General features: G+C 34.3%; 2 protein-coding genes across 3 annotated transcripts in view; one reads left to right on the forward strand and one right to left on the reverse strand.

Moving 5' to 3' along the window:
• Positions 1-23,275, reverse strand: part of ANO3 (anoctamin 3) — a 466,581-nt gene that overhangs the window by 88,298 nt on the left and 355,008 nt on the right. For both annotated transcript variants that reach the window (XM_008003915.3, XM_008003923.3), the window contains 2 exons: positions 21,274-21,370; positions 15,228-15,288 (listed from right to left, as the gene is read on the reverse strand). In XM_008003915.3, coding sequence (XP_008002106.3) covers positions 15,228-15,288; positions 21,274-21,370 — 158 coding nt within the window. The remainder of the gene's footprint in view (positions 1-15,227; positions 15,289-21,273; positions 21,371-23,275) is intronic.
• MUC15 (mucin 15, cell surface associated) lies at positions 2,742-14,283 on the forward strand. The gene is made up of 4 exons (XM_008003903.3): positions 2,742-3,053; positions 9,169-9,903; positions 11,760-11,909; positions 13,772-14,283. Exons 2-4 carry the CDS (start codon positions 9,210-9,212, stop codon positions 13,930-13,932), a joined length of 1,005 nt encoding a protein of 334 aa, XP_008002094.1. The 5' UTR covers positions 2,742-3,053; positions 9,169-9,209; the 3' UTR covers positions 13,933-14,283.

A 23,275-nucleotide genomic window follows, 5' to 3' on the forward strand; every position in this document is an offset into this window, starting at 1 on the left:
TACTAAGAAAACATGTTCACATAAATATATAGATAGAAATGCAACAGGTTTTGCTATAGTCATATCATTCAATTCTTTCAACTATGGCCGAATCAAAATCACATAGGGATCTATCCTTTAAAGTTATTTTTTAGTTGATTGAGCAGGTTTACAACTTTCTTTAGCTCACCATTTATGTATGTATGCATGCAAGTATGTATACTTACATATATGTATATGTAACGTCATAACCTCTGCTTAACCACGGGCATTGTCCTAGAATTTCCTTAACCCCAAAATGGAACATTTGACCTTTCCAAAAAGTTACAGTTAAGTGAAGAAGATCATATCATAGCACCATATTACGTACCAGAGAAAGATAAACTTGAATACCAAACAACCATTAGCATGTATGAGAACAATCCCTCTATTTCTAATAGAATATTGAAATAAATTAAATGCTACCCCAAATACATTTCCCAGCCATTAAATTCTATTTTATTTATAAAGATATCACTAAAATACTCTCAAATAATAGATTCATAATATGATTTATTTTACTATTACTCAAATAGTTCCTTTTTGCTTCAAGTGCCTATGTCCCTATGGGGAAGCAAACATGATTTCTACTTGCAGCCTGTATCAGACTCAACATGCTATCAGTGAATCTGATCAATGCAAATTCCCTACATGTGACATCAGCATCAAGATTTGATGCTATAGGGTTTGTACCAAAAGGTACTCTTTTGGATTCAAAACAATGTTTTCAATTCATTTGAAGTGTGGTCCCAAGCTATGTCTGCTTCTGTATTGAGATCCATTAGTGATGTTCATGTGTCTTCATGTTCTGGAAACTCCACTTGTGAGTGGTTCTGTCATTTCAGACTAGGAAGAGGTTTTTCTTCCTCCCAGTATGTATTGTGAAACTTAATTAATGAGTGTAAAGCAATTGGAGAGTGCCAGATGAAAGGCACCATAGTGGGTAAGTACCAAAAAAAATTATACAAGCGCTGCACAGTGTGTCATCTCAGCTGGGTTTGCTGATGAAATTGCAGGTAATTATCCCTTACTGTGGAGTTCCTCTGGAGAAAGGAGGTCTAAACTGGGATCGGTCTTAACCTAGAACCTACGACTGTATCTCAGTGAAACTTGTTTGTTTGGCTATAAATTACTTTTTAACTCCAACTCCAGTGAGTAAACAAAGGTTTCTGATAAGAACTAAGTGAGCTAAGTAACAATTGAGGCACTAAATTTATGCACAGTTTACATTTTATAACTTTATTTCCAGATGCGCTCAAGACGGTGAGGGTAGATAAGGTTTATCTCTAGGGTGAGGTCTAATCAACTGATTATGATTGTAAGGAGGGCAATGAATAGGATTCTGGGCCCACAGAAAGAGTCTCCAGGAAAAAACAAAATGAGAAATTAGCCTGACTTTTATGGCAGTGAAAACGGAGAGCTACAGCAAAAGTGCATTGCAATGTTCATGCCTGGTATAAGCCATAATTACTATGGTTAAGGCAGAAGAGGATAATGATATTCCCACACATATTGCAGAAAATGCCTAGGGAAAAGGTGCACCCAGTCCTGCCCAATCATGTTCAGTTCTCTAACTACAAGCATAAAATATATTTAGTTGCATTTTTCCCTAAAAAGCGGCTAATCTGAAAATAAGCCACTGAATTCTATTAAGCCACCGTTTGGTAACTAGGTGTTTGATTAAATTTAACCTGCTTTTCTTTGTACCACAGTAGAGACAGCTTAAATATCTTTTGAGACAGTATTTTTTAGGGGTTGGTTTAATTTCTAATCAAATTCTGAAGGGGCCTTTGGGCTTCAGAAAATTTAAAACTATAGAATTACCTTGTTCTTTCCTTGGGGCAATTAACTGGGCAAATTCTTTGCATTCCATTTGAAGCTTACTAGCTCCTGCATTTTAGCTAAAGTTTCATTTCTCGCTCAGCCGTTGAAAACCTATCTCTTTGTGCAACAGAAACCAAGTATGAACCTCAGGCATACTGAGCTGAACCGGCCTTGGCGCCATCCCCAAACGCTGATGTACAGAAGATCCCAGTTTCACTCTTCTCCCTTTCATAAGCTCTGAAAGGAAGTGTAGGAAGTATGCCAAGTTGTTATTCAACTCTAGTATTTAATCAAGCATTACCTGGCCACTTCTGAAATTCTCCAGCTTCTAAAGTGAGAGTAAAAGCAGAGAGCACACAGGGTGGAAACTACTTAATCGAGAAGGCTCCTAGGATAAATGAGGATCACCTGGCCATTCTCAGGCCCCAGTTCCTCTCTAAACTACTGAAAGTCAGCAAGAAACCGAATCTCAGTCATGATGATTATGTTTCACGTAACACCTCACAGCGTTCTCAGGGATCCCAATACATACTAACTCACTCTGTGTTAGGTAGGACTCTCTTAAACCATTTCAGTGGAGCTCAGAATAGATGCCTCACTACTGACCCCGCTACATTTTCTCTACTTAGGCTTTAAGTACACAAATAGGGTACAGTACCGAAACTACAGTAGAGAAACATTGTTTATGATTTCAGAGAACGCAGGGCTGGCACAGAGCAACAAGTGCAGGGCATGACTTGTTTGGTTTCCTCACCTGCAAGGAGCGGGGACCCAGCACATGTCAGAAATTCCTGCTATACCAGATGACTTTGCCAAAATCTTTGTCCTTTTTTTTTCACTTAGGGGGTGGGAAACAATGATGCCCCATGTTTTGCTACCGCTCACGAGAGAGTAATACCTTGTCCCAAAGCTAAAACGATCAACCTATGAAAACTGGAGGGTTGGGCTTTTGTTGTTGTTGTTAAAGGTCTGAATGAGGTGATATCCTAATGCTTACAGCTGAGAAGCAGGTCAGTCGGGTTCCTGGGCGCTCTGTTACACAAGCAAGATACAGCCAGCCCCACCTAATTTTGTTTCCCTGGCACCCTCCTGCTCAGTGCGACATTGTCACACTTAACCCATCTGTTTTCTCTAATGCACGACAGATTGCTTTCAGACAGGACAACTGTGATATTTCAGTTCCTGATTGTAAATACCTCCTAAGCCTGAAGGTAAGTGTGTGATGGGTACTTAGGTCTCTCTCTTTCTTTCTTTCACTCTCCACTCTCTCTCTTCCTTATTTACCAAAGAGAATCACAGTGGTCTCAACTTTTGACAGAACAGCCTGGCAAGTAGCTACGGCAATCCTTGTAAAGACAAGTAGTTGTTTTATTAAGTAATTACCTTCCAAATGAGTATTTGCACTCTTAAATAAGTTAGCTTTAAAAATTACTGCCAAATTTGCTAGATTACAGAACCGGTAGAAGAGTTCAATAAAAGTCTTATTTAAAACATACGTGACTGTGAAACAGAATTTCCTTAAGTCAGATCTTAGTAAAGGTTTCAAAATGTTTAAAGTGGAAGCGGCAGCATGAATATAAATTGAATCTTAGATTTAAATTATGCATTTGTGCTGAAAGGTTTTTGCTTTAAGTATTAGAATAGTTTTGGAAAAAATCCTCTAATAAAATAGATTAGAAGCTTCTATACATCTTTTTCAAATGTTTTCTTAATTTAAAAGTTGGCAAACTATTGTACAGTACATATAATTATTTAGTATGATATGTGTACATGTCTAACTTTCACTGGAAATCTAAAAGTTTAAATCAGTTACTACAGAAAACATCCTATGAAATGAAAATGTGGTAAAGTTTCTGAAAATTATTTTCATTTTGTGGCCATATAAGCCTCTTTTTTTAATTAAAAGGATGCTGATTTCCATTTATGTACTTTCTATTTAATCTATAGAGGCTGCTCCTATAGACATTAAAGTATGATACAGAAGGCTGGAAACCCTATGCTTGAAAATTTCAATCTAGAACATTTCTTTCAGAGAAACATTCTTTCTTTCAAAGCTTGACACCATCACTAATTATTTAAGTATTGGAGTTTATTACTGAAAACTCCTAAGGTAGTAGGTCGTATGACAAATTCTACATTTTTCCTGTGTTTCTGTAGCCTAAGTCTTTTAGCCAGAATAATGTTCCCAAACTTCTGAAATTTATTTATTATTATTTTTTCCTTGAAAGAAAGTCAGGCTTTTCTTTTTTATTTTTTCTTACTTTTTACATCAAATAAAAGTAAAATGAGAGGCCTAAGTTTCTCAGGCACAATCCTTCTTCTAGTTGGTTACCCTTCCAAAACCCTCATAAAAGAGGCATTTTTAGAAGGACGTCTTAAGTCCTCATTTATTGTTGCTCTTGCATTTAGGAAACTAAAAATACTTTTTCCAACATTGGAAAAAGCCACTCAGAGTAACACTCAAGCTCTTCCTGAGATGCTAGTTACATGGCAGACAGAGTTTTCTTCAGAGAGACAAACAAAACCCATCTGTCTTAATTTGTAGCCTAAGATCTGTAAGAAGAAACGATCAAATGCAACTTGGAAAAAAGGCAGGCCCATGTATACTCATCAGTGATTTTACTCTAGAAGCATGTTTTTGTATTATGCCTGCAGTGTACCTGAACTGATGATTCTATTTAGGATTTCTGATTTTGATTCTGTTTGGAATGACTAGCATTTCTTTGCCCTTACATGGGTTAATTACCTGACATAAACCAGGACATCTCCTTATTTCCAAAGCTTGGTATAAAATAAGTATGACTCACGATTTCAACATAGAGCCTGGACAGAATAATGACTTTATGCATTTAAGAGGAAGCAAAAATATGAACAGTGAATATGGGTTTGCTTCCCTTACTGGCCAGAGGTGTTTTTTGTTTTTTTTCATCACCTTCTGCAGCCCTCCATACAAAAGTAGTAATGTGAAACCACTTTCAGTGCCAATAACAAAGAAGGCGAAAGTCGTGTTCATTCTCTCTGTGTAGAGGAGTTCTTTAAAAACAGTGACACTATGAAAGTATATTTTAAAACTAGTGAAATTTTAGAAACAGAAAAAATTTAATATATACAGGAAAGTTTAGAATCCTAAGGTATCACAAAGGAACTGGAAATCCTCCTTTCTTTCTCTGTTCACTTTATAGTAATTCTACCCTTAGAAGTTTTTCGAGTTTGTGATGATCCTAAACCTGTTTCTATTTTATAACTTCAAAATTCCTCTTAGGAGTTACCACCCAGATGCAAAAAGAGGCAAAGATCAGGAGGTGAAATAATGTTATCGGGTTCTCCTGATTTCTCTCCCTCTGCAATTCTACTTTTCTTTCATCCCACCTTCTGTCTGCCCCCACAGTGCACCTGGCTGACAGATGAACTTGGGCGCACTCAGGCATACCATCTATAATCCATCATCATTTCAGCTTTATAAAACAAGTATATAGCATAGAGTTAGATATTTGAACTCCAGAGACGGAGAGAGGCTAAAGGAAAGCACACCAAAAAATAAAACATATATAGATTTCATTTGTTGCCCTCTGGAGTTGCTGTCCCACCTCTATTAGGTTTTTGTCCCTTGCAAAGCGCTTTATTCAGTTAGCACGAGGTCAAACTTAGGCCAAATCTCCTGGACCTTACTCCAGCAAAATTTCATGGTGGGGTTCTGAATAGCGATGACTTCAATTTCTGGCTGCTTCTACGACTTTAAGATGAAAGGGACCTGAGTAAGTGGCGTAACCTGGTTCTCCTAGAAGCTGGGCAGCAGAGGCAAACTTGTCCCCTACTGCAATGTCAGGACAATCCGTCTTAACAAAAGCCTTATCTGTAACTGTATCAATTTCTGAATAAACTGTAAATATTTAATAATATTCACAACATACTGAACTACCCCTCTCTTCCCTTTCTCTCCTTTTCCTGGGAGATAAATTATAGGCAGTAACAGAGTGCTGGGCAAGTTTGGGGTGTTGATACCCTAGGTTTTCAAGTTACAATCAAAAGCTGGGTAAAGGAATGAGAGATCCCCTTGGTGATTCAATGTCACAGGCAAGGTGAAATAGGAACAGCAGAATTCACTTTATTGACTCTTGATATGTAGATTTTCATTACAGGCATTTCATTCATTTCATTACTTTCATACAGAATGAAAGCTCAATGCCATGTCTCTCATATAATATTATAAGAAAAATAGAAGAACAGCTAAGGACATTTTTCTCCCACTGGTGACCACTTTGTTAGGAAGAGAAAAATAGCAAAACAACTAGATATAGAGAAAATAAATCAAATGCCATAATAATGTTGAAAATAGTGGCCAAGTACAGTTCACAAATTAGATCACTTGCAGAAGATAATGAAATGGACCGTTATGTTTGCTGTAAACTTTGCAGAGCTCACGGGAGAGAGATGTTTCCGAAAAGGTACACGCAACTATTTTTAAACTAAAACAAACTATATTTTAAACGTGCTAGGTGAGGCATCAGTTTAAGTAAATATTGGTCAACTACAGGTGCCAGAGATAATCATTCATGCTTTGTAAATGCTCATCTGTAAACTCCACGGTAAAGATATCCATCTAGAAACCATAATAGACAGTTGTTGTGATTTTCTTATATTAAGGGCAAAAGCATATTTAGTGTATTTAATGGGTTCTCTGAAGACAGAAAGACTTATATTCTCAGTGTTTTGTAAAAATGGGATTATAAACTGCTCTGGTTAAAATCATTAAATTTGGAGAGGCTGTATTAAAAAAAAAATAATGGTAGAAAGAAGTTCTAAAAAGCAGCTGTGTACCAAATTCTATATTCCTTTGCAACTTACGTTACAAAGATGAATATTGACTAGCTTTAAATCAGACATGTCAAGGTTTGAATCCAAATCCGATCTCTCAGTTACTAGCTGTGTCCTTGGACACATTACTTACGTTATTTATGTCCCATTTAATCATCTGTAAAGTGGGATTAATAAGCCCTTCATCATTTGTTTATTTTTGATTAGTCTTAAATAGAAAACATGTAAAGCAGCTGATATAACAAATGCATAATAGTAATATACTTTCCAGTTATGTTAAACAGTTTTAGAACAATCTAAATTTCTTAGTTGTCACAGAAAAGTGAATGAAATATCAATAAGCAGAATGATCACAAATACAAACACCTATGTAATCACAGTCAGGTTGAGAAATAGAGTATCACCAGCACACAAGTCCTTCCATGCTCCAGCCAATCAATTCTGTCTGTTTCCTTCCAGTAATAAAGCCCTTTCCTGACTTGTAACAATATAGCTTTGTGCCTGTTTTTGAACTTTATATACCGAAATCATACAATACAACTGGTGTTTTAAGCACTGCATTATGTTTGTGATAATCATCCACGTCGTTGCATGCAGCTCTAGCTCATCAATTTTCACTATCTGAATACACCACAGTTTATTATCCAATCCTTTACTAATGAACACTTAGGTTTGAGGCTCGTATAAATAATGCCACTAGGAGCGTCCTCATATGTCTGCCTGCTTTTCTTTCTAAGTAGGTTTTTCTTAAGTGATAACCATAGGGCATGGAAGATACAATATGTCTACAATTCTGGAAGTGCATGGTTATGAAATTGCTTGCTAAAAGCTTTTAAAGAGAACCATCAGACTTTGAAGATAATTATCATATATTATAGATATATTTACGTTGTACCATATGTGAAAAATCATTATGTTAAAGGGGACTTGGTACTTAAAACCAACGCATAACTAGTGGGAGTGTTTAGAAGCTCTGCAGACCCTAAGGAAACATCAACAAGGTTGAAAATATTTGTAATAATTTTAGAGAGCTGTTGAGAAATGGCACACAATAAAACAACTAAGTAACAGCAGTTGTACCTCCTCCCTTTTCCTCTCTCAGTCAGCATGGAGGCTTTCAGTGAAAAATAAGGTTCAATTCAAATAACGTGAAATTAGTACTCAGATTTTATTGCTTGAGAAATAAAAGTCTAATTTTTTAAAAAAGTAAATTTTCCAGTAAAAGCACTTCAAATTTTAGCCTCTTATGAGATTGGAGTCAGTTGACTTGGCTTTAAATATTGCCTCTTCCATCTACCAGCTTCTGTTACTAGCCATTGTAAACTTCAGTTTCTTCATCTGTAAAATGGACATAATACAATCTATACTTGCCACATCAAGGGATTGTATCAAATAAGATGATACTGTGAACTTTGTAACCAAAAGATGCTATAGATATATTATTATATTTGAATATTCAATGGAGGTTAGCATCTATTAAGTGTTTACTTTAGGCTAGATATTGTTTAGAGTGCTGCTACCTAAGTCAGCCCATTCAGTCATCAGAACAATACTCTGAAGTTAGTTTATTATAATGATTAAAAAGCAACTGCTTATTATGATGATTATTTTTCATGAGTTATTTGTATCAGAAGCCAGAATTTTAATATAAATCTGATTTCAAAACATTTTTCTGTATCACCCTATTTATGAATTCTGGTACTTTCACACTTGAGAGGCAGAATGGTGTGCCTGGATGGGCGATCAGGACCCAATCTGCAATTATCTAGCATATTTTTCCACACACACACCCAAACATGTTCTTCTTTTATAAAATAAGAGAATAAGATTAAAGAATATCCTTAAATCTAGAAGACTTCTGAATCTCCCCAATTAGGGATTAAGTACCAAGAAGGACATCATGAAGTGAAAAGTATTGTGGAAAAGGGATACATTCAAATTCAAATAATTCAAACTAGATACTAATAAAATGTATTCAGGGGTATTCCTGACTGACTCACTTTAAAAAAGTTAATATATGGTGCATTTAATGTATAATCAGTAATGTCATTTTCATAATAAATATTTCAAATGACATCTTTATAAAGAATGTGTTTTCTTAAATAGATTGAGGAAATCAGCCAGCTCTACATGGTCTATATTTACAATATTTTAAAAATTTTACTTAACAGCTCATATACATGTTTTAAATGTATATGTGTGAGTGGGTGGGTGTTTATGGTTTTCTTCCACCTTTTCCCAAGCTAAATGGTCTTTGAAATAGCAGTGTATGGCTTGAGAAAATTTTTGCATGGCATTTCCCTAGAAGCAAGGAAGGAAGAAAGATTACATGGAAAGTAGTACTCAATGGCACTAGTTTAAGTACATAACCAAAATAAGCAATTTTGCAATAAAAATATGACACTATCATCTCTATATGATGTCTAGGTTTTTATCACTTTAAAATATATAGATCCATTTAAAAACAGAATATTTTATTGAGGTATTCAAATGATGGTTATTTTCTTTCAGATTCCTTTAAAAAAAAAAAACCAATACCAAAGAAGCCTACAATGTTGACCTTAGCCAAAATTCTGTTGATTTCAACTTTGTTTTGTTCACTTCTATTGGGGAGCCATGGAAAAGAAAATCAAGGCATAAACACAACACAGAGCACTGCAGAAGTTTTTAAAACAATGGAAAATAAACCTATTTCTTTGGAAAGTGAAGCAAACTTTAACTCAGATAAAGAAAATATAACCACCTCAACTATCAAGGCGAGTCATTCTCCTCCTTTGAATCTACCAAACAAAAGCCACGGAATAACAGATTTCTCCAGTAACTCGTCAGCAGAGCATTCTTTGGGCAGTCTAAAACCCACACCCACCATTTCCACAAGCCCTCCCTTGATCCATAGCTTTGTTTCTAAATTGCCTTGGAATGCACCTATAGCAAATGAAGATCCTTCGCCCATCTCAGCACATCCCAATGCTACACCTGCTCTGTCTTCAGAAAACTTCAGTTGGTCTTTGGTCAATGACACCGTGAAAACTCCTGATAACAATTCCATTACAGTTAGCATCCTCTCTTCAGAACCAGCTTCTCCATCTGTGACCCCCTTGATAGTGGAACCAAGTGGATGGCTTACCACAAACAGTGATAGCTTCACTGGGTTTACCCCCTATCAAGAAAAAACAACTCTACAGCCTACTTTAAAATTCACCAATAATTCAAAACTTTTTCCAAATACATCAGATCCCCAAAAAGGTAAATATAAATGAATTTAACTTTCCTTTGGTGTGAAACTGAAATTCCAAATAAGTCATGCAGAGTAAGTCTAAGGAATCACCATGCTAAAAATAGAGGAGAACATAGTAGCACAAATTTTCTCACTTTTGAGGGATGATCATTATAGTCACTAGAAATAGTGAAGTGGTTTTCGGGCTTCAATGAACATATACTAGTCATTTCTCTTTGGGAGTGTAAGGAGACAATGAGACAAAATGCGAAGTTAGGTTAGTTCAAGAAAAGATGGATACTAAAGCAATGGTATAGTTTTGAGATACTAGGTAACAATTTTCAATGAATCTTGAGAAGACTACCTGAAATTCCACATGCTCATGTGACTACTATTTAACTGCACATATATATATAATTATATATATGAGCATATATATATAAGCTTATATATATACAACTGAACATATATATGTTCATATGTATGGTTTTTATATATGAGTATATATATATATGAGTTTTTAAAAAGTTGAACAAAGTAATGAATTTATAAATTGTCACCATCACAGACAATGTATTATGTGGACATTTTTATGTTTCATTCAAGGATTATGTCATGTTTTTCCATTTGAAACATAAAAATGGTTTTACGTTTTTCCATAAAATGAAAAAAGATAACTAAGTTTCAATAATTCATTAATGTTTTGTTTTTTCAGATCTAATGTATTTTCCCCCCTTGAAATGTTTTTTTTAATAATTTGTTTTCCTTCAAGAACTCACTTCCAGTGTGGCTGACTTAAGGATTATATTAATAATGTAAAAACCAAATCATATATACAAATTCCTATGTGAATGTTGTTGCCAGTGTGTATGAAAAGTTTTAAATTCTGAAATCTAGGCTTTTTATAACACCATGATCAATATATTGTATATGTACATTTAACTATGATTTTAACATATCTTGTCATTTTAAAAAATACTTCCTCTCTTTTAGTCTATCTAAACCTAATATACATATTGAGAATACTGAGTACTTACTCTTACCATTGCTATTTTATGTAAAAAAAAAAAAATTAGTTAGCTTACTTCTCTTTTATTTCACTACCAATTTTACTGTACTCCAACATGAAAATTAATTTTTTTAGAAATGAGATTTTATATAGAATCAGAGACCCTGCAAGACCCTACGCTACCTAATTAATGAGTACCTCAAGAAAAGAGAAGAAAAAAAAGAGAAATGTACTAAATTTCAGTTCAGAGAACACTTAGTTTATTGAAAATTTAGTCTGCAAATAAGATACTTAGTGAAAATAATAATACAGTGAAATTTTGAACTCCCTTAAGCTCAGGCCTAGACAACTGTTCTTGATATGCAAGGCACTGAAGTTATCTTGCCTTGGTTTATTTGTGGTATTTAGAAATAAGCTCTATCAGGATACACTGATTTTTCCTTGTAGTGACTTCTTATTTGTTTTTTCATTTTCTATTACCCACTCACTCCTATTGGCTTTTCACCTTTGAATTATTTATAGAAACAAGTGCAAAGTTCATTTTATCATTAAAGTTCAACACTGATATTAGATCTTAATGGAATATACACATGGCATTTCAGTGCTATTGATGTTAATAAGGACAAGACACAGTTATAGAGCTAAGACTTAGAAGTATTTCAGTGTAATTAAAAATTAGAAGTGTGGTTTTATCAACAAATACCTTTGCCAATATATCCCAAACAGTACTTTATAAAACACACACACACACACAAACACATCATTATCTAATTTTTAAATGTTAAACATTCTTTGGTATATGGAAAATTAACATGTATAGATTTTGGTTCTTTGAATAACTATTTTATATTTCTTTAAATTTTTTTTGTCCTGTAGAAAATAGAAATACAGGAATAGTATTCGGGGCCATTTTAGGTGCTATTCTGGGTGTCTCATTGCTTACTCTTGTTGGCTATTTGTTGTGTGGAAAAAGGAAAACGGATTCATTTTCCCATCGGCGACTTTATGACGACAGAAATGAACCAGGTAAAAGCTATTTTCAATACTTCACCTGGGCACAGTGGTTTTAATTAAATGAGGATGTCAATGTTCACTGCATTGCCTAGAAGGTAATTCCAAAATAATTCATATGAATGAATAAACTGAAGACTTATTCTGATCCATCTTCTGTTTATCAAAGAACAAAGCCAAAATAATTATAAACCTGTGAGTGAAATTTAAAAAACATTTGAGGTGTTGCTCATTGCATCAAAATTGGTTTTAAATCATAATCCAAGAATCTAAAACATATGTATAAAATTGGAAGATAATGAATGGTAGGATATTAAGAAAAAATGACCAGTTTGCTTAGCAAGTGACAGCAGAGCTATTCCTTGCCATTGTGAGATCACTAGCAGTAATTTGAACAAAGATTGATTCTAATTTGGAGCTCTTTTAAAGTTTATACAGAAACAGCAGTCCTCCATTAACCATCTTAATGAGGCTCTAAAACAAAGTATCTAAAAGTTGCATATTTGCACACATAAAATCACATTGCACCTTAATTCAGGAATTTTCCACTCACATGATGGAAAAGGCCAACCATAATATCTATGAATGAGAAATATGTATACTAAAAATAAAACTGTCAGTTTGTGCTTTAATAATATAATATCAATTTGATATTTGATTTAATGTTTGGTTCATCTGTAGTTTTATACTTCAGGGAAAAAAAAAATATCTGTCTTCTGCTTTGCACAAGGGATTCTTGTCACCATAACAAATAGTTAAATGCTTCTGGTGAGTCCCATTGACGAAGTCTTACTGAATCTGAGTTTCAATGAGTTCAGATATGACTGATATATTTCTCATATTCTGAACCAAATCCGTTAATTATAAATGTGACTGAATTCTGATTATGGGTTTCTAGGAACTAATATAAAACAAAAAGTACCATTCTTCAAAATTAAAGGATAGGATTTATAACGGTGGTTTTCAATCCATTTTTTACCCTGAGAATCTTGTCTTTACATGTAATCTCATGCAAAAACTCAATTTATCAAAAATTGATATAATCTAAACTACAGTGATAGAGGCATAAAGGAATAACTCATTCACAACAACTGTTTTGTCCATCAAAAACAGCTTTGAGACACCTCTCCCAAAGACCTAAGGCTCCTTTGTAAACAGATGGCTAAAGGAATAAGTAAATAAGCAAATGATGATACCTAAGTGAATAGTTTACTGATTTAATTAATAATTAGTTATTCCTTCTAGCACTTTAAGATACCAAGTACATGTCCAGTTGTTTTTTGAAAATGAATTCAAGATCTTTAGGAAATAATGACTATTTGTTTAAAAAGAAAACTAAGTTTCCACATCAACAATCAAAACCTCAAGTACATGGTAACTTGAATCGATCAGAAGAAAATATAAGCTCCCACAAATTTTTGCTGTCTCCTCCACCTTAAATGGTTTAGCCATCAAGATACTGAGATAACATTAATTTAAAAATTATTGACTTCGCTTAAAAAAATTTTACACCAGAAGTGACAAATTCTGAACATATTGACAAGGCTTTGAAATCACAAGATTCAAAAGTCAATGGGGCATTGTCTACACTTCCTTATACAAGGTATTGCTATACTATAGTGGTCTCTTCTTCAGTACCTTTACTTTGAGTCCATCAACAGTAAAATTTTGGAAGTAAAACTGTACTCTTAATCTTATAAAAAAATGAAGATTGAAAAACATCCACTTATTTAAAATTTTAAAACTAAAATCTAAAAAGCCCATATAAAACTCTACTTATTTTCTCATCTAGAATAATTCCTATACTTTGGTGGATGTCTGAACGTGAATCTCTCAGAGTATCACTGTGAAACAATATTATTTTGTTACTTTTTTAGTTCTGCGATTAGACAATGCACCGGAACCTTATGATGTGAGTTTTGGGAATTCTAGCTACTACAATCCAAATTTGAATGATTCAGCCATGCCAGAAAGTCAAGAAAATGCACGTGATGGCATTCCTATGGATGACATACCTCCACTTCGCACTTCTGTATAGAACTAAAAGGAAAAAGGTGTCAAACAGCAAGTGTCATCTACATCCTAGCCTTTTGACAAATTCATCTTTCAGAAAGTTACACAAAATTACTGTCAAGTGGATTTTGCCAAGGAGAATCATAAAAGCATGAGACCAGTAGCAGAAATGTAGACAGGATGTATCATCCAAAGGTTTTCTTTCTTATAATTTTTGGCCATCCTGAGGCATTTACTAAGTAGCCTTAATTTGTATTTTAGTATTCTTTTCTTAGTAGAAAATATTTGTGGAATCAGATAAAACTAAAAGATTTCACCATTACAGCCCTGCCTGATAATTTAATAATAAAAATTATTCCACCACGAAATTCTAAAACACTGAAGTTGACTCTTTACTGCTCTGCCTGCAGCCCTAGTGCCATAATTCAAGATTACATTTTCTTAAATGAAAATTGAAAGGGTGCTTTTTAAAGAAAATTTGACTTAAAGCTAAAAAGAGGACATATCCCAGAGTTTCTGTTTATGGGAAATTGAGGCAATATAAATTAGAGACCTTATTCTAGTACATTATAATTTTCTAGATCAGCACACACATGATGAGCACCTTGAGTTGCCAAGCTGACAATGACTGCCAACGAGGCCATGGCGGGAAAGCTGACCCTACCCAGGAAAGTAATAGCTTCTTTAAAAGTCTTCAAAGGTTTTGGGAATTTTAACTTGTCTTAATATACCTTAGGCTTCAATTATTTGGGTGCCTTAAAAACTCAATGAGAATCGTGGTTAAAAAAAAAAAAAAAAAGTTAACCAAAGAATATACCTGTACATAATTTGTACAGTTTTAAGTTGTTAGATAGGAACTAGATTTCTTATATTAGACATTATTGCTCAATCATAATGGAATAGATTCTGCATCTTTAAATGTATGAACTATAAGGTTAAAAAAGATGAATGGAAGTATCAAATAACTTTTTACTGAGCATCAGTTTCATAAGCAATAATATAAGAAGATTAATTTGGATTCTAGTATGTTTCAGTTTGTTTTTAATTACCACCTGCCTTTCGTAGAAAAAATATGTTCCTTGATGTAGGAAAGTCTAGGTTTTAGGGATTAGAGGATGAGATCAAGAGTTAAATTCCTAAAGAAGGAGTGAATGTACGAAGAGAGCAAACAAAGCAAGTACCAACCTAGAGGCTTTATTTTTGAATTGATTCATGGTGTGTGTGTGTGTGTGTGTGTGTGCACGCGCATGTGTGTGTGTGTAGAAACACATAAACAGCTTCAGAAAATAAGGGATAGAAAGTAATGTAGAAAATACTTACCCCATATTGCCATAAAAATAGCAAAGAAGACTGTCCCTCCATTATCAAACAAATATGTCACCTGAGGAGAAAACAAACAGAAATATTAGTCATGCAAATTGATTATAATAATCCAGTGAATACTGTTTGCACTCAGGTACTATGATTTTTTCTCAAATAGAATCATATTATTTTATTGTATGGAAATATTATATATGAAATCATTTCATGGGTCCTGCATCAATTTCACATGATTTTTCTCACGGGGAGAGGTAAAGAAACAACATTAGCCCTCTTCCCTCCTCTTGATTCCCTTTATACCCCACCATCATTTCTAATTATAAATAATTCTACTATCCTATGGAAGTATTTGTGGGTCACAGATTGTCAAACTACAATGAAAGTTGTATGAAATTAGTTTTTCAGGTGAGGCATTCCTAGTTGCAATTCCTGTTAGCAAAACGTCTAGGAGTGGGGAAGTTGGAAAATTCAGGATTCTCCAGTGAGCCAGCATTTCCAATAGCTAACTCTATTCTCTTAGTGTTTCAAAATGTAGGATGGGTTCAATAATAGCTATAAGATGTAATATATCCCATCTTAATTTGTTTCAAAAGTTTCATAAATCACTGGACACTCATGAAACAAAGTGTTTTTTAATCAGATAACTGAAACTTCATAAAGAAGGATGTTATAACGTTATTGAATCAAATTTTAAGGCTTGTAAGTATTGTTTGATTTTAATAAAGTATAAATTCAATTTACCTTCGCTTGTTTGCATTTGCATAATGCCCTCAGCATATATGTAACTTAGTGAGAGAAATTAAACTAATACAGTGAAGGCAAAAAATGTTTGGTCAGCACAAAAATTCCATGGAAACTATAGAGAAAATAGGGGCATTGTCCTCACAGGAGGGTGAGGACAATCATGGGCTAACGTACAGTATTATAAGGAAAGTTGGAATGGAATGGTGTCCTTGCTCAATCTGACATCCAGAGGGTGCTCAATGAGAGCATTAAAATAACAGTAATGTATATTTCAGTTGTAACATCTGGAACACACTGTAAAATATACGTAAAATAAGTCATCATAAAACGTATTTTTCTATAATGTAGCATTATTGATAATATCATCATAGAAAAGAAGTGCTCCCTTTGAAGGTTGGTGGTTAGATGCAAAATGTCCCATATGGCTCTAAAATTCATTGTTGGTTAAGGCATGGTATTTCTAAAAAATAATATCAAAATTGGTTTTCAAAACAATCATCAGTGTACATTTATATCAGGAGAGAAAAGGATCATAAAGAAATTCTCCCACAGAGCTCATAAAATTATGCCCAGCAGGGAATCAAGAACTTTTTTTCTCAAGACATCCCACAGAGACACCTGAGGCTGCTGCACCGCTGAACAGCTGTCTGTTTTCCTTTGTAAACCAACATCATACAGGAAACAGTCTCTTAAGAGTGTTAGAACAGACTGTGGGGATTTAAAGGTCACCAAGAAATAATGGCTCTCCCCTGCTCTAGAAATAGCCATGCTTTTAGAAAAGTGGGAAATAAAAAACCATCCTTAGTAACACTTGTGTTGCATGAACTTGTCGTGGTTTGTGTAGTATTTTCCTTTAAAGTGCTTCTCAATTTTTTTCTTACTGGGTTTGCTAACAAATCTTTCAGGCATTTAAAGTCAATAAATTTAAACATTAACAGTTTAGAAACACCTTCATGATATAAAGTTGGAGTACATGCAATATTCTTGTAATGTGGGATTACATACATCTAATGAGAGATAAAGCTAGAAGGAGCATTAGAGAAGACTTCAGAACTTGCTCTAAGGAAGAGTACAACCGTGTTTAATCATGTGTTAGATTTACCAAGCTAGTACACACGGGATGTATTATGATATGGGAGATCATAGAGACAACAAGAACAGCTCGAAGTCGGTGGTTATAGCTTGAGGTGTTAAGGGCTTTATTTAGGGTGTTGACATATGAGCTGCTGAATGAAAATGGGAAAAAGAGCGAAGGAAGAGTCAAGCTTATTGTGAAATGGCTCAAGTTTAGATCACGGGTGACTCACATGAGAATTAAGTGATAAGTAGCATTCTGTCTAATAGCATAAGAACACTTATTATATTGAAGAAACCCCAAATAAAATATTGAGAAAATTCCATAAGCAGCATAGAAGATTTTTCTAAAAGCAAAAAGAATCTTGTCCTCCATATATGATTACATGTGTAATACATGAAATTATTCTATTAGAAAAACAGCTTGCCTTTATGAATGGAGGGTCCATGGCAAGCATTATGGTCAACACTGTGACTAGGCATAACATATAAAGAAGGTCACAAACTTAGCTTCAAAGCTTGATTTAAGTACACATTGTCCAATTTCTTTGACACCTGATTTCTCTTGAAGAGCTGAGTGTGGCTACAAATCAAAAAATGTGGGTACTGTTAAAGAGATAGCTTTCTTATTAGGTTGGAAGCTGAAAGTTTGTTTTCTGCATTATGCCTGCTGGGTCTTGCTCTAAAATTGCTTTATAGGTTCAGAAAAACATAAGGCTCTGAAAAATGCCACTTATATCCCACTAAAGTCCCTCCAGGATAAGGAGAACAAGGTGACTCCTTGGAAGATTCAACCATGTACGCAGAGCTATTACTGGAGACTTGGAGGGCAGGGAGTCAGAATTGAAGCTGGAGGTCATGCCCTTTCACTTCCTCATTCCTTAACTCTTGGGCAGGGTGAAACCTGAATAACCATTTCATTTGCTGGACCTGAGCAGAAGCTACATAAAAAATAGGTATTGATCAGACTATTCTCCACGTATCTTTTAAAAATTTGGTCCTAGAAATTAGAGTAACCTGAGGAGCTTGTTAACATAGAGAGTTTTAGGCCTCACCCTTGACCAGTTGATTCTAAATTTCAGGAATTGGGGTCCAGAAACCTGCTTTATCACAAATGTTCGAGATGATTGGATGTACAGTCTTATACACACTCTTTTTCTTTTCAATGAAGTTTCTTGAAAAGAACAGCTTCTCTCCTGCTTCTGTTGTAACCTCAAATCACTATACAGCCTGAGGTTCATACTGGGTATTGAGTAAATGTTTGTTAAACAAGTTTTTCTTTAAGAAAATTACTATGAATAAGGCTTAATTTCAAGGGGTTGGGTCATTTTTTAATTATATGAAAAACAGCTTAGGACCTTCTAGCTAATTATTTCACCTTAGATGAGAATTCCTAGCATCACAGGGTTTGACAACGTAGTGTCAGTGCAAATATCATGAAATTACTTAATTGCAAAAATATCCTAATTCCAATTCTTTTAAGTACTAAAATAAAAGTAGTCATGAAAGGAAACATTAATGTACTTAAATATTAATATTTATCATATGATAGGACCAGTTATTTTCATGCAGACATATCACTGAAATTATAAAGGGGAATAATTATAGGTACACACGTCCTTTTCAATATAATATGGAAAATTTGATTTCCTTTTATTTGTCACAAGCAGTAATGGATTCTGTAAGGAACTGAATTGAGAACTCCCTAGATCATGTGTCCAGGTGATTTTGCTTCTAGATGATTCTAGATTTGTTGGCTTGTACCTTTGGCAAAAATCTGCTACCTTATATCTGATTCTACCCATCGAAAAATTATGAGATATTTAAATATGAAAATTTATAGTAAAATAGATTGTTGATTTCCATCCAGTAAGGGAAGAGGAACTCTTATTTTTAAGGTATAAAACAAGTAGCTACATTGTATCTTACATGAACAAATAAAAGACATTTCATCCTAGTGGTTTGTATTTCTTACATTCTTCCATGAGGCAATATTCTCCTTTGCAAGCTAACTTTTCCACTTTCCTTATACAAGTTATTAAGTGAATTCTTTGTGAGTCATCCCTGTCCTTAAATGTACCTTTCTCTGTTGAGAAAAGAAGAGATGTATTTACTGCACGATGACAAAAGCACCCTAGATGTAGTGTTTCCTTGGACGGCTTCCTCACTTTATCACTCTGCCATATGTGGATATTTCTTGTCTTCAGTGTTAAAATAATGCCAGTGTGTGTTATTAGATATGTCCAAGTGAAAGAAGAAGTATCTGGATATTTTTGGTGTTTCTAGGCTGTTATATGTCTAAAATACATAGGCTAGGAGAGAGACATATGTATATACATCTAAGAACTCTTAACACACTTGGTTCTAGCAAAAAGTGATGAGAAAATGCTGCCTCCAAACAAGATAATCATGTTTCTAAGTCCCTATCATCTTTATGGAACATTTAAAAGAATGAAAAACTAAACATTTATTCTGAAATTAAAGTATAAACAAAACAGACTTTAACTTTACTAAGTTATATTCTTGTAGTAAGGACATTGAGTGGCTTTGGATTTTGCACCCAGCCTTGTCAAAGTTAATTGTATGGAGATCTCCATTTCTGGAAATGATGGAGTAAGAGGGATTGATTTTATCCCTATGCTGGAAACACCCCCAAAATGCACAAAATATATGAAACAACAGATTACAAGATGGTAGACAGGCAACAAAGGGCAATGAGAGACAGAAAATGAACAACATTCACTTTATTACTACTCAGATTACTGCCTTAAAGAGTTCTCAGAGTGTAGAGAAGAACAACCTAGGCAGTACCCAGTGAGCATGTATGCAAGGAAACCATCTGTTAAGGAAAGTGCCATTTGAGAGACTGGAGTCAGGAATAGTGCCTGTTCCCATCAGCCACTGGGAACCCTCATTATGCACAGTGACTTGGGTAGCGTACACAGAAAGAGCTTTAGAATTGTTAAAATTCATAAAGATTGACCACACTGAGGCTCGGTGACTATACAGAAAACTGGAATTCTCATATACCATGGGTGGGTATGTAAAAGGTATAAACACATAGGAAAGGTTTTGCTTAGCAGGCTTTTCATAGGCTAACCGTATACCTACCATGTGATCTAACCAGTCTACTCCTAGGTATTTACCCAAGAGAAATGATAGCATTTGTCCATACAAGGGCTTGTAGATGAATGTTAATAGAAAACTTGTTTAAAATAGGTAACAATTTGAAACAATCAAAAATTTTCATAATAGGTAAAGAAATAAACAAACGGTATAGATATTATGGAATAATGTTCAGCAATAAAAATGATCTATTGATAAATGTTACATTATGAATGAATCTCAATAAATATGTTGTGTGAAAGTCAGAAGAAAATACATAAATACATGATTCAATTTACACAAGAATCTAGAAAATACAAATGTATCTATAATGATACAAAGCAGTCGGCTGCTAGAGCACAGGGGAAGGTCAGGGAGGCAGAGATTAAAAGGGGGTGAAGAAAATGTTGGAGATGATATGTTCATTATCTTGATTATGCTAATGGTTTCACAGGTGCACGCATATAACAAAATGTATCAATTCATACACTTTAAATAGGTATATTTCATTACATGTTAATTATACTTCTATAAAACTGTTTTACAAACAAAAATAATAATGTAGAATTCAGTGTTTCTTAAACTTGGAGGAACACTGAAATCACCCAGGAAAATCTGAAATATACCAATATCTATGTTCCAATCCCAAAGGTTCTGATTTAATTGCTCTGGGGTTGATCTGAGCTTCAGGAGTTTTAAAAGCCCTTCAGGTAATTCTAATAGGCAGCAATTTGGGGACTTTTTGAATGTTATTTCATTTTCTCTGTACCAATAGAAGTATTTTAACTTCATAAGTTTTCATGTAACATACAAATTTAGTAAACAGCAATAGAAGTAACTGTTTCCTAAAAAGAATCTAGATATAATTACACGTGGAAGTTTATGTTTATCTACAGTGGCAAAAATCAGTTATAAAAACAAAGGGAGACAAAAATGTTCAAATAAAAGTATACTCGCTTTGTAATTACAATAGACTGACATTTTATTCAGTTGTCAGTGGCACTTATGATGGCTGAAACTCTTGAGAACACTTAACTTTGGTAAAAAGCTATTGACTGGAGGACTTCTTACTGCCTGCTTCTCAGTACCGCTCAGGGAGGAGAATGCAAGGGTCCACACTCACCTTGGCATAGATACAGCTGTCGTTGAGTCTCTGCAGGGAGCAGTTCTTGTCACAGAGAGGGCACATAAAGACTTCAGTGGCTTTACAAATTTCTTGGCTTGAGAAAAAAAAAGAAAAAAGAACCCACAAAAACATAGCATGAAACTGTGACTAGAAATTCACTTAGCCCCTGCAGCAAATCCTGTTGGAAGCAGCAAGGCAGAGAGGAAAAGGAGAAGAAATGGGAATAGTGGGCAGTGGTGGGCACTGTGGTGTGACTCCAACTCAAACACTTCAGAATATTTATGATGCGAAAGTTTTGGTTTGCTTCTTTAATTTTAGAAAATGTTGTCAAGATAATTATAATGATAACAGGCCATATTTTACACTTGTGTGATATCTGGTGAAACTTTGTCTACAATGACACTTTTATACATGATTTCATGGCACTCAGGATAATCTTGTGAGGTATACCAATGGAGTTTTAGCCAAACTCACAGGCTTGGAAGTGGCTGAGCTGGAATCAAACCTATTTGGATTTCTCAAGTCTGGTGATTATACAATTTATAACACCCACTGCAGTACATATTGTTGGTGCAGAATGTTCATCGGAGATTAAAATAGTTGCTTTTTTATGTTTGCTTATTGGGGTCTTTTGCATCGTCTTGACATACACTGTCACAATGACATGCCATAGTTTATATTTATGTAAATATGTTCTCTATCAGAATGTAACTTTATGACACATCTCTTCAGTTTTATGTCCACTGCCTTTAAAACAGTCTCAGCATATATTTTAGATGACTTTGTGACAGCACTAACACATCAGTAACCATTTCCGAAAAGCCTCAAAGACACAGTTCTCAGCAACTTATTTGCAGGACGCTTTATGCGCTTTTCTCTCATATATGGCCCTTTCCCATTTAGTATCCCCTGAATTAACTGTCTTTAAATCTTCTCTAGAAATGTTGAGAGGAATTTAAAGGCTTTAGAAAATGTGTCTGTATTCAACCCTTAATACAAGTTTAATTAGCAATGTTTACAGCAAGATTTCTTGTTTTTACACATTTGTACTTGAACTAAAAAAAAGAATGCATATGCATTTCAATGTGTATTTCAAGTATGGGAGGTATATAATCTCAAGCCAAAGTGGGGATCAACAGTTAAGTAATAATACCACATAGTGACATAATGCTTTACAGTGGGCAAGATGAATTTATGTTTGTCAAATTGTTTAGTCTTCACTCCAATCTCGGGTAACGGCAATTATCTCCAGTAAAAAGAGAAAAGCAATGTTCAATTTAAGGAACTTGCTCAAGGTTATAGAGCTAGCTAGAGGTACCTCAAGGACCCCAAGCTTAGGTTTTCTGATTGTAGATCCAGTTCTCCATCAACTATATCTAAAAGAGAGATAAGGTTTGCTTCATAGTTTAAGGGAAGTTTTCTATCAAGTAATAATTTATTAATGATCACCATGATGAAATGGGTCTTACATATACTATAGCTCTTCTACTTTCACACTCATCATCTTACTAGTAATCAGGATGTTTACAGAAAGTAGGAGAAAGCAGGTGAAATATACATATTGAAAACCAAAAAGAAAGAGAAGATTATATCTCCTCTTGTGTCAATACCAGTAATTTGTAGGAATAAGAACTATTAACACACTTCGTGAAAAAAAATAATTGAAATGAGCTTTTTAACATAATTCATTGTTTCACAAATGATACAATTTGTCCTGCTTTAGAATCTTATACTAAAAAGGTATTGAAGTTTGTTTATATGACATAATCTTTCTCAATTTCCAAATGGGGTCAATCAAAAGCTCAGATTTATTGAAGTACCAAGTCTAGAATTCCAGAATATTTTTACCGTAGAATCATTACATTCATTTTCTGAAAGTCACTCAAAGCTCAACTTGATACATGATACACAAAAAACATCACACAACTTTTGACATTTTTTAGTCTAAAATATTTAAGAGTATCACAAGTTTCTTTGACTTTGCTTAACCACTAGAGGA

Source organism: Chlorocebus sabaeus, chromosome 1 (genome assembly GCF_047675955.1).
Source record: "Chlorocebus sabaeus isolate Y175 chromosome 1, mChlSab1.0.hap1, whole genome shotgun sequence".
NCBI classification, from domain to species: Eukaryota; Metazoa; Chordata; class Mammalia; order Primates; family Cercopithecidae; genus Chlorocebus; species Chlorocebus sabaeus.